The sequence below is a fragment of the Haliaeetus albicilla genome, chromosome 8 (genome assembly GCF_947461875.1).
Source record: "Haliaeetus albicilla chromosome 8, bHalAlb1.1, whole genome shotgun sequence".
Lineage (NCBI taxonomy): Eukaryota > Metazoa > Chordata > Aves > Accipitriformes > Accipitridae > Haliaeetus > Haliaeetus albicilla.
Window position 1 is genome coordinate 35022442 of NC_091490.1, and position 19100 is coordinate 35041541.

A 19100-nucleotide genomic window follows, 5' to 3' on the forward strand; every position below is an offset into this window, starting at 1 on the left:
TCACTGGCTGTGTCCAAGCTGCGGTTTCCATCTCTCTTCCAAGCTGTGTTGAAGTACGTTGGCAGAACAACATCCATCAGGGATGTATCGAATGCTGACCACAGCAGTATTTGTCCTCTGCAAAGAGGATACCAGCAGAACAGTCAAATCTGCATAAACATTACATTAATAACAGACTGGGTGAAGATTGCATTTTAATATTGAACTCCAGTTGAAGTACCTACTTATTTTAAAAAGTTCAGAGAGGCTTCTTCGGTTGCTAGTATTGGTGAATATTTCAGTACCCGCTCCTAGGAAAGGCTGTGTGTACAATGCAATGCCACAGGTCTCCAGCTAGGACCTCATGCTTCGTCCCCGGGCTTAGAAGTCAGGGGATCAGCGTTGTAGTCAACACCCAAAGTCATGCCGTGCCTTGGGTAAGGGCTTGGGAAACCAGCCATCCCTAGCACTTACAAACCCCTACAAACAGAACATTTTGGAGGTCAGAGCAGAGACACTGACTGCTTTTCTGAAGAACAGGCGAGACCACATCTCTCCTCTGCTGGTTTCTCTCACACTACAAATCTACCTTAATGATTATTTACACTTCCCTCTTCCAACCTTTCTCTCTCCTCTTATGTAAACATACTATAAATACAGACTTGGCATAAAGCCCATCAATCTACTGCTCAGCTTTCCCCGATCCTAAAGGTCTTTCTCTGGACAAGCTGTGATTTAGCTCCAAGTTCCTGTAAGCCTGAGCAACTTCTTCCAGCCTCCATCAGCACTAATGTGACACATGCCCTTGTGCTACCGATGAGAGACCTGTACGTTGAGAAACCAAATCCAAATTTCAGCATGACTCACATAGACTTCTTTATGGGTGTCCTTCTTCTGTGGCTCCCACAAGCCCTTTATGGGTTCTTTGGGGTTTTGGAGGGAACACTGACAAAAGTCACCCTACACTGTACATGCCATAGGACTTTGCCCTGAACAAGACCAAGACCTCTGGCCAGTGTCAGATAATCCGTCACTATAAGCTACTTGTATCCAAGCCAGATATTTATTGCTATTGATCTGCCTGGTCCCAGCGAAAGACTTTTGTTCTCCCAACCCGGGACTTTGACCTCAATTAAGTTATGAATTTCAATCCGATAGACTGCTCCACTTACCCTGCTGCTCTCCCTGACTGGATTAATTAGAATTAGCTAGGCTGGGAGTCACCCCGAGTGCCTCATGGATCATGTTATTTTAATAATAAATAAAGAGACAGCAGCAGCATACAAGGAAGGATTTTGAAAGATTGTTCATCCAAGAGCATCATTCAGAACCTGCCAATACTAATTTCTCTGAGTTTGATTACCTCATTTACTTCTTTTTATTTCTATTCATTAATTGAGTTTTATCCCCCATTACTTCAGCTCCCCAAATGTGCCCTTCCTATAAAGGAACCAGACACACACTTTGCTGTTACAAAGTTTTATTACTGCAGCTCATCAAAAGTATAGTTAGCAGGAATGGAATAGTCATTAAGTATTTAATAATCTAATAGTGCTGAGAAAATATATATATAATTGGGGAGGGGGAAAGGAAAGGAGAGGGACAAGGCACCCCTGTCTATTGGCTCTTCATACAGATAGTTAATTGGCTGGTGAAAAAAAACGAGTGTCTTCAAGAAAGTAACATCTAACACTAGAGAAAATGCATACATCCATCAGGGTATTTTCTGACATCACAATAATGCCTTTGGAACAAGCCTAAAACAGGTTGAATACCAAAGAAATTTGATTGGCAAGGGGAAGTTTCTGAACTAGTGAGTCGGGGCCTGATAGCTACATTATCCTTATTACTTCTCTTTCCCTATAAAAGCAATTACATACTTGAAGATGTTGGGTTGCCCAGGACTGTACTGAAATGGATTGTCTTGGCCAGCCATGTCACAGACATACTACGGAGTTATTGACCCATAAATGAACACTTATTTGTCATGCTCATTTTAATGTATAATTGGCTGGAACAGCAGAAATGGATTTAGACGATGGAAGTTTACCAATTCTTCCAACGCTGGTATCCAGCCTGCAGATAGCCAACTGCTAACCCGAGAATAAATGCGGCAGACAACTTCAACGCACCTTCCACCTTCATGTAAGTTCAGGCCTTCATTTTATAAGAAACCCTTCTCAGGACAGGGGGATTTATTCCAGCCAAGCTGAACCTTGTCATAAGAGGACAGAAGACCCATTTCAACACGGAATGTCTAAGCTGGGACAGCCGGTTGGTCTGTTAGATAAACTAGAAAGTTACTCTAGGATAGGATCTACTTGTTTTGCTGCAAAAGGGAGCAACTGAGCAGTCTCTTTGTGAGAGGCAGAGGGAGGACGGCACCAGCCTTTGTTTCCCTATGCAGGCAAGCAGTGCCGAGATTTCTGCTGCCCCTCACACCAGCAGGGATGCCTGTTCAGGTAGATTTCCAAAAGCCTTTTGATACATACTCTCACCAAAGGCTATTAAGTAATACTGTCACAGAGCGAGAGGGAAGGTCTTTGCACTGCTTGATAACCAATTACAAAAGTAAAGATTGAATAGGATAAACAACTGTCTTGCACAATTGCTGGTGATTGCTGGAGTCTCTGAGGGATCTGTGCAAGGGCTTGGGTTATTCAACCCACACAAATGAACAGGGGAAGCAGGCTGAGAGTGAAGCATCCAAGTCTGTTAAACCAAAAGCTGACTAAAATGCTACAAAAGGATCTCAGAGTGACAGGGTGAAAAAACTGCAAATGAAATTCAGTGCTAATAAACACCAAGTAACACACATATGGAAAAACAATCTTTAGTCTAAATCCTCAGTGATGGGCTCTGAACTAGGTATTACCTCTGCAGAAACAGATCATGAGTTATTACAGACAGCTCTATTATAACACCAGCTCAGTATTCAATGGTAGTTAATAAAAGGCAAACAATAAGGAAGCATTTACAAAAAAAGAGGAAATAAGAAAACATGATTATATTGCTTCATTAAACCTCATATTGCACTTACAGCTTGGGCACTGAGAGAAGTGCTGCTCCCCTCATCTGAAAGGAAAGAAGGAAGAACTAGAAATGATTCAAAGAATGACAAAGAGCAAAGTTACCAAGCAGCTTCCAAATGGGGTAGGATTAAATAGATTAAACTCCTCAGTCTGAAAAAGAAGTGATCAAGGGGAATCAAGGAGGCCAATAAAGTCAAAAGCAGGACAGAGAAGGTAACTGGGGGAACAATTACTGTTTCTCATTACGCAAGAACGATGGGCTCTCACATGAAATGATTGTGGCAAGTGTAAAGCAAATGCACAGTTAAACTACAGAACTCCCACTGGCATAAAAGGTTGGGAATCCAAAGAGGGATGAGAGAAATTTATCAAAGAAAAAATCCAGGAGCGCAAAGATAATACCAATGGTTCAGGAAGCCTCCAAGCCGCAGACTCTGGGAAAATATATTAAATTATCACTGTATACTTACCCTACTCTGTCCCCTAAGCATTCACTCTTCCCTGCTGCTGGAGACACGATACTGAGCTAGAAATACTCCTGCACTGACAGGTATTCTCCTGGATGCAGAAGTAAGATGTACAAGTTGAGAGACAGGAACCTCCTAAATTAGCTTTGCCTTTTTGAGTGCCATTTTGCCACTTATAATCCATGGAGCCAAGAAACAGATATGATCATCAAAAATCTTATCTAAAATCTACACAAAATAAGCATAAAGAGTTATTTCCCTGACATCTAAAGCGTTAGAACAATCTTATTTAGGAAAAACTAACGAGAGTACTTTGCACCAGACTGCAAATTCAAGACGCCCCAATGGTGCACTCAGAACTGTTTTTTTATTGGTTTGTGTTGTGTGTCGGTTTGCTTAGTTTTGGGTTTTAGACTAAACTGGGAGAGACAACTGCTGACAACAGATGAATACAAAATACCATTTGGAAAGTAAAACTAGACTTTCTCATATTGAAAAGTCCTCAGGGAGAAGGTGAGTGTCAGAATTTAACTCCTTCAAAACAGGCAAAGCTTTTTCAAGAGGCTGAACACAAGAAAAGATGTTCCAGGAACCATCTTTTCTGAGCAAAGAGTAGCTGATTGCTTGGCAAAGGTGGCTCCTCTGGCAGGGAGAGGTAACGCCAAGGCTATAGGAAATGAAGCAACTAGAGACCATTCCTACGGTGATTAGAGACCATTCCTATGGTGATGCATTCACCTGAAAAACCAGCTTGGCTACCAGTGGTATCCTGTTTGTGCAGTTAAGCAAACACCTTAATGAGGGGCTAAAACATTTCCAACAGTGACTTCACACATTACAGGTGTTTTAACACATGCTTATTTCAAAGATGACCCTGAGACCAAGGGACAAAGGGGCATGGGACCATCCCACGTCCTCGGAGGGAGGCGTTCAAGGTAAGGCTCTTTCCTGCCTCTGCAAAGACATATACGATAAGGAGTAAGATGCCTGTTCCTCCTCTGCACCAGAACACATGACAGCACCATGCTGCCACCTGCACCGACCTCAGAGCTCACTTCTGCTGGCCTCTGTCTACTGCGAGCACTGGCAGAGATTGTAGCCATTATACCACAAAATAGCCGTGCTGGTCAAGCATGGAAACAGGCACAAGACTCCCTCATACAGAGGGTGGTTATGCTCCCTGAGCTAAAACTATGTGTCTACTGCCAGACTGCATTCCTCCTGCACCAGCACTGGCCATGGAAAGTGCCTCCTCCCTCTGCACAACACAGCCCTCAATACAAGGTGATGCCCACAAGCCATGCAATCTCACAGCAATCCACTAAAATGTGCTGCTGTCCTCGGTCCCCAGCTTTAAACCCTACATTTTGATTACCCTGAAAGCAGTTTTAGAGTTTGAAGGTAAAGCAACAGAGACCACTGCAATTTTTTTCAGAAGCAGCTCTTGATTTCACTTTTCAAACACTGGTTTTGCATGTAGCGGTTGAAAGGACCATGTGGATGGACCCTGAAATCACTGCTGGAACAACACAGAAGCCTGCAGTTGCTTTCTCGGCTGGTGAGCCTGCTTTGCAGGCAATGCTGCACGCGTACTGCCTGAGCAAGGGTGCCAACTGCTTTGCTGCACCAGCAATGAAGCAATGATTCATATGTCTACAGGGAGCAGAAGAAACAAAGGCTGTACATGTCAAGCTGGAAGATGGGAAGAAACAATGCAAAATAGCCCAGCCTGCACAAGCAGAAGGAAACATCTCATCATCTCTACAACCTACAGTTTGTCTTGATGAGGCTTGAGGTGTCTTCAGAAGCTGAAGAGCAAACCAGGGATAAATCTCTGCATCTTCCAGCATGTATTTAGAGCTGCAAATATTTTGCAAATGTTTCTGCTGAAAGGGACTTTTCTCCCAGTAGGTAAAATCAGCATCTGCTGAGTGGTGACCATTTAACATTCAACCTGCTGCCAATCCACATTCCATAGAGAGACCCGCAGGAGAGACATGGAGCTGTGCCACTTCTAATAACTGTGTGACTGGCACCATGTCAATGCTTTAATGTAGAAAGCTACCCCTTTCACTAAGCAGATCTCTCCTTTCTTTTGGCTAATGGCTTTCACACCCATTGGCAACAATGTCAAGACTAAAGGGGTATAAGCCTCCAGAGTCTTCTGAGATCTGCTTGGCAAAGCTGACTACAGAAATATCGAGACAGGCATTGGGGAGGTATAAGGAAAGAAGGAAACTATTGTGGTTAATAATTCTGCTCACATTGCTTTGCTTTTCATCTTTGTTTAGTGTCTTTGCCCGTTTGCCACTGTACCTTCCTACGACAGCAGCGGTCAGTTCAGCAGTACCTGTGACATCCTTTGCTTGCTGTGAGCGTAACTACGCCAAACACTCTGCAGCAATCATCAGATCCAGGACAGGGTCCCTCCTGGCTTTATGAGCCAGGCTTTTAGTATATTTAGGGGGAAATTTATACTAGGGACATTAACTGCAAGGGCACAAGGCTCCGACATTTTCCTTTTTAATCTCGGCCAGGTTTAGAGAATGGTCATAACAGCAGAGTACTTTGGCAGCTGGCATCCTACCTACAAGTGTGTTGTCACCAACTGGCTTGCAGCAAAGGTGGTGGGCTGCATGGACACACACACATATTCACTGGGGAGGGGGAAAGCTGTGTAGATACACCCCGTGGCCTTTGGTCCTTGGTCAGAACTGTCAAGATGCCTACGCTGAGTTCCTCAACATCTCCCTACAGATACAGAAAAATGAGGGCATGACCTATATTTGGTGCAGGTGGCAGGGGAGGGATGCATGTTTGCTGAGACCAGCTTCATTTTTAAATGTCTACACAACACCTCCAATACAAGGCCCATGCAGAGACTGAAGCAATTCGTATTCTTGCTGTGAAATCCAAAAGAACAAGACTGAAAAGAAAAAAACAGGCAGTGACAGCAGGCAAGCAGGCCTGACTTTTCCTTCCTTCTTTTTATCCTATACAGACACAATCCTTTTTGAGTCAGGCATGTAAACAGAAAAACCATACAAATAAAACAAAAACAACAGACCACCAATCTTAGCAATCTTCGACATATCCATAATTTCTACTTCATTTTTAGCTAATGGTGGAAATTAGTCTTCGGATAGTTGATAAAAATCAACCTGTCTCTGCTGGGTTAGTACCATGATCTGTGGCCCAGCAACTACTTCTAGTACAATTGATTTTCCTTTTTGGCAACCAATAGGCCAGTCAATAATAATGTTGTTTGAGAAGGATTGAGTCATGAGGGAGATGAACCCTCCCTGCCATTTATTATGTTTGTATTGTCTTCATCTGAAAAGATTTTTTTTTTTTTTCCAATGAGGACGTGAGTGAAAGTATTACAAGGGGACAGCTACTCCATGTCCCTGTCTCCAGAAGCCCTCTGACTCACAAGTGTGTTAGCATGCAAATAGAGAGGAGGGAAGCAGCTGTCTGCTAGAGGTGCATGGCAGGGGACTGGGAAAAAAGACAAGCTGGGGAGGCAACCACGCTCCTCCTGCTACTCTAGATGTCTTTTAGAAAAAAAAGAAAAAAAAATCCAGCTAACTCAAAATCACATGCTAACAAGCATGACTTCAGACAAGTGTGCAGCCTTGCATGAATTGGTACATGATACAGATACAACATTGGCACCAATGACCAGCCAACTCTTTCTGCAGACAGCACAGACACTAGATGCTTTTCACTGGACTTACTAGTGTATATGAATGAATAAAATAAAATCCACATATACTAGCAACAGATTTCCTAACCCGATCATTTTCAGTTTTGGTTCTCACGTTTCCTTCTCAAACCCCTGTGGGTCCATGGGTGACCATTGAAAACTTGCTGACAAGCGGTTTAAAGTCTCAGTACAGTGATCTGCACCTTTACTAGGAAAGGTCAGCAAATAAAAACTGAAGATCAGTTATAGCTTTTTTCATCCTTGTAGTGATAATTATAGTACAATTTAAGCATACATAAATGATTACCATAACATTGATAAGCCAACTAATAGAACTGCACAATTATGTAGTTTAAAAATCATAAAATAAAGCTTAGATACAATTTTAACTCATCTGCTCTACCACAGATATGTACACAGCCTTTAATTATCCTGTGTGTCATGTGATACACTTCCACTTACAACTAACAATATTTATTTTAAGACTTGTTCACATGACTAGATAGGCTTGAAGAGCTTTTTCAGAGTAAGCTGATCTGTAGCAATCACTCCAGGATAGCTCCCCGCACATTCCCAAGGGCATGCCCTGAACACACATTATTATTTTGGAGTAAAGCATACCCACAAATGGAGCAAAGTACAGCCACAGCAAGTCCAGGAGGAGAGTCTATGGTCTACTGTTTTGACGTTACAAATGAGAGATGCTATTTGTCCTTTTCTCTCTCATTGGACAATTACTATACTACGATGCTCTTCATCTTTCTTAAAACAGCAGTAGTGATTTGTATTGTGTAGGATGCTCCCTGTGTAGGATGAGCAATCGCATGGGGCCTTTGCACCAGAGCATAGAATCCTCCTTTTCAAGCTGCCTTAGTTGCCTTGCTCTTGCAGGAGGAGGTGACTAGACTTAGACCCTGTCCCAAGAGCACTCTTCCACCTAACAGCACTGGAGCAGTATACTGTGCCTAAACTTCCCCCTAAATACGCTAAAGGAGCTCCTCCGAAAGCTGGTTGAGCAGCGCTTCACATCCAGGAGCGGAGCTGAGTTCTGCTGTCTCCCGCACGCTGGCACTGCACCACCAGATATAACCGAGGACAAATAAAGTCTCCGACCAGGCCAGCTCGCTGCTCCTGGCTCGGGGAACACGGAGGATGCCATGGCACAGCCGCGGGGGAGCACGAAGCTGGGGTGCAATTCTGCGCAGCTTGCATTCAGTGCCTCCGCTGGCCCCAGAAAACCTCCGTTCCAAGGCCAGAGAAACCATTGCAAGGAAAAACTCTCCCTGTAGGGGAAAAAGGTTTTCCTTTGTTGCTCATCCTCTGCAAGGAAAACTCATTCACGTCTTCATATATTTTAAAGCTAGAAATGGATATTATAATCACGTTGCCGAGCTCCTTCATAACTGTTATGAATATACTCCCCTTCCTTTCACTTCCATCGCTCAATTAAAAGCCTATATTTTAGGCAAACAGTTCCAGTGGAAGGAGGCTGTTTTCAGACTGAGCTCCAAGCTCCGGGTATTTCCAGCAGAGTTCCAAAATACCATACCACCACCCACTTTGAAATGGCCTCTGGCTCTGAAGATTTAGGTAATTCAATTACACAAATGCCCCTTTTCAACAAAGTAGAGAAGCCCGTTGCCTTTCTGTGTCCCCTTGCCCATGGCAATCCCTTACCACCTCTTTTCAAAGGTGCTATTAGGGCTAATTATAAACAATCAGAGAACTCAATGGCTGCAGCTTTTCAGTGACATTAGTGAACCACCCTTTTGAAACTGCAGTACGACTGTTTAAAACAAAAAGCACAGGCGCTGGACCACTGTAGTCCAGGAGTGCGTGGTTATTCCCAGCATTAAAGCAGTTTTGAGCATGCTACAGGAATGAGCAGAGCCAGGTGACCTCTTCTCCTGCTCCCAAGCTGCTTATCAACAAAGAGCAGTAAGTTGACTCTTGCAGAGCCTCTTGATCCAGCGACTGCAAGTAGTTGGACAATAGATAGTACAAAGATAATTAAAGTAAGGCAGCAAAAAGTGAATAAGCCACATCTACAGGCACAGCGAACTGGTACGACTCGCTCCAGGTCACCTAGCAGAGCACCATCCCACTGTCTGCTTAGGGCAGCTAAATCCTTTAGCACACTCCAAGAGAGCCAAGATGGAAGAGCATTTATTAAAAAGGTAATGGAAGAGAGTATAAATCTGTCGCGCTGTTTGACCAACTTTTTAGAAGCATACTAAAACACGGGCAATTTAAAAAAAAATTGGTCTATAACATTTCTCTCCTTCACTATCTCCTCAAAACCCTCATAATTCCTAATTTATTCTTCATCTCTTATGCTGCCTGTGTGCAGGTACTGCTGCAAAATTGAACAAGACAGAAAAACACCTGAAGACCTGAGCAGCAGGTGGAAATCGCAGAGGCTGCTTGCACGCCAGGCTCTGGTAGAGGTACTGCAAGCAGCCTGCGAAGGGAACCTCTACTGAGAACACATTGCTTTAAAGTAATAGCGTCACTGATTCAAGTTACCAGAGATTCCCTTACACTTAACCCACCGTTCTTTATAGCCTACACATTAACTGATAGTGCATTTGGTAATGTATAATAGCAGGCACTGCAGTGTTTATAGCCTGTTAGGAAGCCAGAGTTTTTCCCTCTCCCTTTTTCTTCTGGTTGCTCTTAAAATTCCTTTTGCTCTTGCTTTGGATGTGAATTCTTACAGGGTAAAGGTCAAAATAAAAAAAAAAGAGAAATAAACATTAGGTCACAAAGTCTTGAAATGTTATTGCAATTTATATATGGCTGAGAATAAAAATGTGTCTGCCTTCTCTGGGAACACACCTACGTGCGAACAGAGACCTTTATAAAAAATTCTCCTTTATTACCTTGGTGGGGGGAAAAAAAATATTCAAAGATTGATTTTCTTTTTATGGCTATTATTAACCTTTTGTTACTGGCCAAAAATAATCTGGTTAGAAAATGTGCAATACATCAAAAAGAAAAAAGGGGAAGAAGAATCTAACAGAAAATTAATGCTCAGGGAAAAATAAGATGACTCTCCCTTCAGCTTTTTCTTCTAAGACTCAGACTTTACCTCCAAAGAAATGATACAAGTGTCAAAGAGAAGTGACTTTTCAGACTGCTGCGGCGGTACAGCGTCCCAGTCAGAACCATCTCCCCGGCTGCCAGGACAAAGGGGACGGGCAGGTGTCATGATCCGACTCCTCCCTGATTTCAAGGTAAAGCTGTTCTCATATGTATCCGACACGTCACTCACCAGCTCTCCCTAAAAGGCAATGGTCTAGTCTGACAGGGGGGCGTGCAAAGCCCCCCATTTGTACTGGCTCCACTGCCCATCTTCTACATAAGGAAAAACCTCCTATAAAATCCATTACAATTGAAATCCCCAAGGTCTAAGCATGAAGATACGTCCCTCACCAGCTACTGCAGAGCCATGCTTCCTAATACCCATCCCACCTGCAATTCTGCCCAGACAAGGGCAAGAAATACTTTTTTTTTGCAATGATTTCATGTGTACATAAATACCAACACAGCTATTTGTAGCCTGTGAACACCACAGGTTGGCTCACAAGCCTTCAGATTGCAACTGTGCTTAAGGTCCCCCTCTCACAAATTCCTGAAGCATTTATCGCAAGGCTGCTTAAGATCTCACTGGTAAGAGCTAGCAGATTTGTCAGCAGAGGTGTATCTATGTCCAAACTGGGCAGGAAAGCAAAGCCAATAAGTGCCATGCTGGTAAAGAGCAGTCAATCATAATTTGACAGAAATATGTTGGACAATTATTTCCAAACACAATCGCATTTACAGAGGTCAGCCTTTAATTACAACAAGCAGACAAAACTAGGAGCGTTGACTCATGAGCACAGGCAGACTCAAGCTGGCTGACTGGAATGAATCACTTGCAAAGTAGTCACTGAACCAGTGCAGTTCACAGCTTGGTCTATTAAGGTACCCTAAAACTGCTGCTAGTTAAGCTCAGACATGTGGGCTGCAAACTGCAGTGGCTAAAAAGCTGCTTTATGTTCAGTTAAATCAAATTGTGCTAGAAATCGTGACTCCCAAGAGGGTGAGGTGGGTATATGGGGATGGAAATGGCATAAGCCATTTGACTTTGCCCTCAGTCAGCACTGAGATCCTACTCTAGCTGCCATGTGCCCACCACACCGTGACCTGAAGCATCACCTACGCCTGCGGTGAGCTTTGCCAAAACCAGGCATTTATTAGATACTTTTCTCCTAGGCAAAGTGGGATTCTCTTCCATTAGTCCACAAAGATCTACTGAGAGTGTAGTGTTACAAAAAATACATTGGAGAATGCACTTTATGTAGGAAGCCACCAAACATCTCATATGCAGGAAATACCTCTTGCCATTAGTACCACGAGTCACACTGGAAACCACAGCCAGGTGAACAAAAACTTTAGTGCAGGGAGAAGTTTCAGCAGGAACTGAAAAAGGCCCCTTATGACTATGTGTTTCATGCAACCAAATTCTGTTATTTTTTCCAGGTTACCTTTTTGGATGTTCTTCTCTGCAATAAGTGCCCTGAGAGAACTTGCTATAGAGTTTTGGAACAATTCAGTTTCCTATGAAACATTTGGTCAGGAGGCTATGTAACACATCAATCAAATTCAACTTTTCATTCCTTTCTTACCTGGCTGTTAACGTCAGCGGCATGCTGTAACAGTACTGAAACCAGTTCCTTGTGTCCTCTGTCGCACGCCCAATGGAGCAGAGCCCGGCCCTGCAACATCCAGGCAAAAATTAACAAAGACAGCCAAAAAAAAGCACAGAGGATCACAGTCTTGCTATTGAGTACCAATAACAAAATTAACACAGGCTTTAAAAAAACCCTACACTAATATTAGCATATAACATACTGTTGCTTCAGATTTGGACTTAACAGAATAATGCTAGAAATGTTAAAACTGACACATAGTTGAATTTTTCATTAATTTAGCATCAAACCCACAAGCCAGCAAAAAATTTAGAGGGGAAAAGCAGCAAACCATGAAAGGCAGGAGCCATGACATGATTTGTTTTCCTATATAGATTTGGGATTTTGACAGCTCTGACTTTTCTGGGAGCAACGACTTACGCAGTAAGCGTAAGGGTAAGATTCTCAATGCTGCCTACCCCACCCAGACGCCAAGTCCCCAAAAGCTCATTCCTCTGGCAGGTCTGAAATACTCAACCCACGGGCCCTGCACTGCTGCAACAGAAGATGAAAACTGGGTGTCTGGGCAGGCATCACCTGCAACTGTCCCCCTCTCAGCTCTGCAACATGGGCTGCTGCACCCATGCCTCCAGCCCTGTCCAAACCTCCATAGTTTTCTTCCCATCCCCTTTCTACAAGTCTCTGCACACCTGCAGTCTCTCAGCATGTCTCTGCCACCACGGGAGGGGAGCAATGGAACTTCAGATCCTCCTGCCTGTCAAGGACGTGAGAAGTGGTGTAGGACCCCTCTGAGGGCTGACACGCACATCTGAAAACCCAGCTGGCCTCAGAGAGGGCTATGGATGTACTGAAGCAAAGCCAGGCTTTTGGGGTTCGGTTCACAGGTGCTGCTCTAATTCTGGGCTAGTACAGCTAAGCCTGTGAAAGGTAATGCTTGTTTTTGCAATAGGACATCACAGCAGAGCTGTGATACAGTTTCACACACTTTAACAGCCCTGTGCTGAGGCTGGAGTGCTTATCTTCTTATAATGCAAAAATGCATTCGAAGCAGTAACAGAGCCTTTTGACAAGCAGCTCTAAGACATTTTCTGTGAACTATAGAAGATTTTATATATTGGCAACTCCGAAGAGAAAGGTAGCTCAAAGTAGTTTGAGATAGAAGGTTTTCTTCTTTGTTTACTATGTACACTTAGTAAATTAGACTTACTTTTAGTATCAGTCTTTCCTGATTTAGGACAGCGTGTGGCACACTTGCGGGGGATTCCTTGGAAATCACCCTGCAGATAACCAAGAAATCATCCCCCAAGCACTGACACCATCAGACCGACCTGCGTTTTCCAGTATGCTACAGAAAACAGTCACACACCTTCACAAATGAAATCAGTTAAATTACCCCACGGCTGGTTATAAATCTCTCAACGGAGCAGTGGGGAACAAGGTGAGCAACTCATTTATCTGCTAATAGGAACTGTGAGCCAAATTTCCCAACCATGGTGCCAAAACAGCAGGAGGGGCAGAAGACACCTTGCAACTGAAGCTGGACATTCCTGGGCAGGGCAGCAGAGGTAGAACATGATTTTGAGTAAGGAAATGCGATCTCAGACACAAGGCATTAAGCTTTTTAACACACTTTTTGACCCAGCAAGTAATTAATTTTTGTAACACATAATTTTAATGTTATACTAATTAACCTTGAATTAGAATGAATTTTCTGACAATGACTTTCTATGGAAGCACTGATGACATCCATGGGCCGTTTAATGATTAATGTTCTTGCACTCAACACCACTATCAAAGTCTAAGAGGGGGAAAGAGTACAATTTAAAACAATTGGTAAACATGGAAAGATCTTTAAGTCATGTTTAGCATCCTTAACTCATCTCTGCACTGGTAATTACTTAAGATTTAGGATTTCAGTTGGAGAAATACCAACTTTTTTTGTGCCACAGATGTTCATTTCAAAAGAAAGAAGCACTATCTGCAATATGCACAATAGCAATAAACACTTCAACATATTATTTCAGTTTCTTTATATATGTGCAGATGAGTAATATTGTAATTACACAAGTGTAATTATTGTGCAATTACACGACAAAATGAAGGCATTTCTATCCTTTATATCAAAATTCACGTTACAGATTAGTGGCTATAATATTTTGGTTTGCATTTGTCTCTGGAAAAGCAGAATCTAATTTTATTGGTTCTGAACTTGGTTGAGGCCAATAAAGTAAAACCAACAGTTCAGGACAGACAGTGCTGTCAATTCTGTCAGGTCAGGGGTACTGCAGCACTGTGCAACTGGTGCCTTTCCATAACACTAGAAAGCTAGTTCTGCTGCAAACATTGCCTTTTGAACAAGACAAGAAACTGAAGCCTGATCATCTATAGTCATTAAAAATCTCCTTGTGCTATTTGCAGGAGTATGGATTTCAAGTCTTGGGCCAATTCCACTTTGGGTAATTACACTCTGCTTACCTATATATTTTCTCTGCAATTCTAAATGGATACAATATTTTCCAATTAGTGCCTTAAATGGCTCTGCATTGTAATTGTGCACTACTAAAAAGCTGACACGTTCCACCTGAGAAATGTCTGCATCCTTGCAGCATGCTATGCCCTAAACACAGGGTGTAAGGGACTTTGGAGACCTTCTGTGCAAGAGCACACCACTTGATGTGGAAGTAAATACCTGCAGAAGAATCCCAACCTACTTACTGCATAACAAAAAGCATTACTAAGAAACTTGTATTTAAAACAAGATAATATTAACTCCTGTTTGCATAGTATCAGGCAAATAAAACACTCAGGAGTTCTAGCTAATGTACTTAGGCAGCTATACAGCTACAAAGTCCACTTGTTTCTCATGTCTTCCTTAAAACAAACCTTAGCGATAAGACAAACTTAAACTGAATGTACAGTCCAACTCTTTGTATAGCATGGGTATTGCCTATGTGCGTCGAAAAATTCTTTAGTCCATGCAGCTGCTGCTTTATGTCAGTATATAATGTGTTTGTGTGTTTAAATAACATGGCAGAAATCTTAAAAGCCACAGATTGAGCCTTCCCAAAACACCTCCCATATGAGTACTTCATTAAGCAGTGAGAGACTCAAAGCAACACAAATAATTCCATATAGGAAAGCACTGCAGTAGTGAGCTCTTGACTAAATGCAATCAAACATCAAGGTACTCCCTCCATGCAATTCAAACACAGGACAGTAGTTGCAGAAGTTACTTGAGAGGATGCATTTTCCCCTGCCTTTGAAGTATTTAATAAAAAAAAGCATAAAAATAGCCCCAGTGCACTAACCCTGCCTCTTAAATCTTCTGTGCTTTGCTTGGATAACTGCTGCCAGCTTGGCCAGCTTCTGCAGCAGTTTCTCAAGCCAACAGCACATCAATTTTGCTCAGCTCCAAGTCACAGGGTGTTCACAAACAAAGCACAGGACAGGGATTCGTCTCAGATATACTGAGTCTCAGCAGACAAACGGATGGGAATGATTTTCACATCAATTAGCCAGTGCGGAGAAAGAAGAGAACAAAGCCAAACTGAATGGATGTGCTACAATATTAAGCTATACTTCTAGGCACAATGTTTGCAGCTGTAATGGCTGTATAGCAATGAGAGCCACTCTAACTTGTGGCAAGTGTTTTATTACCAGTAATTAAGAAGAGATATATATAGAACGGCTGCATCCCCCTGCCTGGTGATAGCAAAAACAGTGAATGGAAGGGCCGTTGTTGCAATTATACAGGTAAACTTCAGATTTGATTTGGAAGTCAATCACTTTCAGAGCTCTGAAACATTTGGGAAATTTTTTCTAATGGAAATAAACGTGTAAATCCAGAAGTATGTGAACCTTCTTCAACCCATTTTTTTCCCCTGTCCTTTCCTTGGCAAGCTGGCACCAATTTGGCACTTGCTGTCTCAAAAGCATGAGGACTGGGGACTAAGCGAGCATCATTTCAGATGCCTTTCATTAAAGTTTTGGCAAGGGCTTAAATACTGCACACAGGTAACATGTTTGTTTACTGGGATTTCTCCAACAATGAAAAAAAATTTCTCTATCTACAACCTCCACAGCCCTTGGCACAAATTACAAAAGCAACTCATCCATGTCTTTGAGCAGTTTCTGGTTTGTTAAAAGTTGAAGAAATATTGTTCTCAAAAAGGCAGCAAGCAATCCACACTACCAGGATGTACCAGTGGCAACTTCACAGCCACAGTCTATATCTTATTTCATTAGTCCTGCTGACATAGGCAAGAGAAACAGGTTGTTTTAGTCTGTGCTACTTTTTCTAAGTGAATGCAATCTATTCTGTTGAACTCTGGGCAATTCAGATACAGTAAATGGAAGTTTGTACTTGATTACTGTCATTAGAGTCTTTGTTTAATTCTAAATTGAAGTTTATTATATCCAAACTGTTAGCAGGTAACCTGTCTTGAATGCTGTACATGAAGATCTTTATTTCTTGTGGGGAGAAGACCACTTACGCTTTAAAAGTTGCCAAGTGCATCTATCTAAACCCCAGAGACTTCTATTGCCCTTTCTGAAATCCTTTTGCTTCGAGTTAAGTTCACTTGTTCTCATTTTACATTTTTATTCTTCATTTCTTTCACTTATTTCAGGTTTGCACAAAATGAGGGGATACAATTAGATACAGTACTAAGGTATCACACACAAATAAAATCTGAACACCTTACAACCTCAGTCAAGTCTTTATTGTACAAGGAAAGGTTGAGCCTAGCGTCTTTGCATTTTAGCACAAGACTATTTGGAGCTTCAGTAGATTTTGTTTTATAGTAAGTTAACTCTTTGTATGTATCCCTGCTGCCATTTTAAATTTATATGCATTTAAATCAAAGGATTGACAGCATGAGTTATGTTCAGAGGGCTAGGAGAAGCATCTTTTGGATATGGCAGGATGTATTTATACAGTAACACTAAAATAGTTAATAAAAATGACAAGATTGTGCTTGCATACACTTCACTCTACCAAAGGCTCGGTCTGGGTTATCTCTAGTCTAAAATGGGTTCTAAAACTTCAATCAACCTGCATGATATTGGAAAATAAACTATGCTCCAGATGGTGAAGAACACATTTGGATACCAAACAACATTGGTAATGGTTTCAGCTCTTAACATAATATGAAATAAATATTTCTTTCAGATTTTTCTTTTTGATATGGTTTTGCTTTTGGGTTTTTTTTTTTGGACCAGTTAGAGTCAAGCCTAATGAAGCCAGCCAAAACTTCTTACTTCCCTGTTTGAGCATTTGCTGGGGTAAGCCAAAATCACTGAGGCTGTGAGAATTTAATCTATGGGGGAATTTTGCACCAATGGGAATCTTCCCATGAGCTCTTCACAGGTAGGCAGGGTTTTCAGCTCCTGCCTGTGCTGAAGCAATTCCGTACTCTGCAACAGTCATGTGCTAATATGCATTAGTTCAGAAGTAGATCTTTCACATCAAAGACTCATGGATAATTCCCAAAAAGGATGTCACCTGGCAGTTTTCAGATCTGGCTCTAAACATTTATGTGTTTAGAGCACAAAAATATTTCAGCCATCTTTCACCAAATATTTTGATTTTTTTTTAAAAAACAAAATCTCTTTGGCTGAAAATAAGCACATTTGTTGCTTGAACACAAAGGAAGGTATGAGCTTCTGAACTTGCTAACTATGAAAGAGCATCTTGCCAGTGGAAATGAAGCAATGCTAACATAATGTTATTATATACTTATTGCATGTGTGTGATCCCCCAAATGAGCTTTTATTAATGAAAGGACTCCAGCCATGTTCTGTGGGACTGCCCTGGACATTTACTTCTGTAACGTGTGATCAGCGGAAGGAGGGAGGGAGCACAGTAATGGTGCTGTTGCAGTGACTGTGTGGCACATGACAGTTTCAGTTCATTGAATTTATGATGTGAAATTCCAACCCTGATCGTGAACACCCTCCCTCCTCTCATCTGAAAATTAATTCACATGAATTCCTGATTAATAATAAAAGGCTCTGCCATCAGCATTCAGAGCCCCAGCCGGGGCTGTCATGGCTCAGAGGGCAGAAATCTGCTTAGAGCTACAGGAGAACCCAACTGAATTTGTGGCGTCTCAGTCTATGAATGTGTAAGCACTTCATCTGTTCACCAAAACACAATGTGCTGGAAAGCAGTGGGCAAAAGTAGCTGTACATACGATGGACCATGAGCAGGGCTAGGTGGCAGTATGCAAGCATCAAAACCAAGGGAATAAAGCTGGTACCACTACATTTCCTGAAAGATGAACAGGGAACTGTCCACACCAGGTGTTTACTTTTACCAAGAAAAGGATCAAGCCAATTCACAATTTTAGACCCTTATCTTTTTCTTGAGGTTTCTGGCAATGCCGGTCTTATCTCCTTAGGGCGAAATGGTGTTTTGAGTTTGATGAGCAGAGAAAGACTGGACGATATCACTGTTTTTGTGAAGGTGGAAAGCCAGTGTCACTCATTTGCCCTCCACCTGGGAACAATGAAAAGCTGATGGCATGGCAGAAATCCTACTTCACCCGTGAACAGAGATCATCAGTCAAAAAAGCCATTTCCGTCACTTCCTACTTCCATTTGACCACATTTAGTGTACGAGGTGGGGAGAGGGGGTATTTCAGAAGATCTTATTTTGCAAGTGGCTGCTGGCATTGCTGAAAATAACATAGGAAGTAAGTTTCTGATACGCTACAGCATCACAGTTAGTACATCCACATTGCTAGAAATGTAGTGGAAAGCTATATTCAAATAGATTATCCCTGTCTCAATAACCAAGTGTTTGACCAACTATTGTAGTACCTTGTTATAAGAATCCTAACTAGGGAATTTTTAAAAGGAGTGGCACTAAATTAACATAGAAAACAGTTGAAAGATTGATGGGCTGTATCTTTTTCTCCATACCTCCTCATCTGTGACATTCACGTCCGCTTTTTCTGATTGAATGGCTTTGGTTACATAGTCAATGTTGTTTTCTCTGCAGTAATCAAAAATGTTCTTGTCCTCTTCCCTATTCAGGAAACAAAAGCAAAAGAAGCACCATGTTACTGCACAACACAAAGGCCACATGCACATCGTATGCTCTAACTTTGCTACAGACATTTCAATACTGTCACTGGACTTAAACAGACACCTAGTATTGCATATGCAGAATATGTTTTTTTCCCAAGTTAAGAGACAGAAGATCCTGCTTCCTAGAAAA

At 42.1% G+C, this 19100-nt stretch overlaps 1 protein-coding gene across 1 annotated transcript in view; it reads right to left on the reverse strand.

Annotated features, from left to right (window-relative positions):
• Positions 1-19100, reverse strand: part of ACBD6 (acyl-CoA binding domain containing 6) — an 89681-nt gene that overhangs the window by 32018 nt on the left and 38563 nt on the right. Inside the window, exons 5-6 of the mRNA XM_069789730.1 lie at positions 18803-18908; positions 11855-11944 (exon numbers count right to left, since the gene is read on the reverse strand). Coding sequence (XP_069645831.1) covers positions 11855-11944; positions 18803-18908 — 196 coding nt within the window. The remainder of the gene's footprint in view (positions 1-11854; positions 11945-18802; positions 18909-19100) is intronic.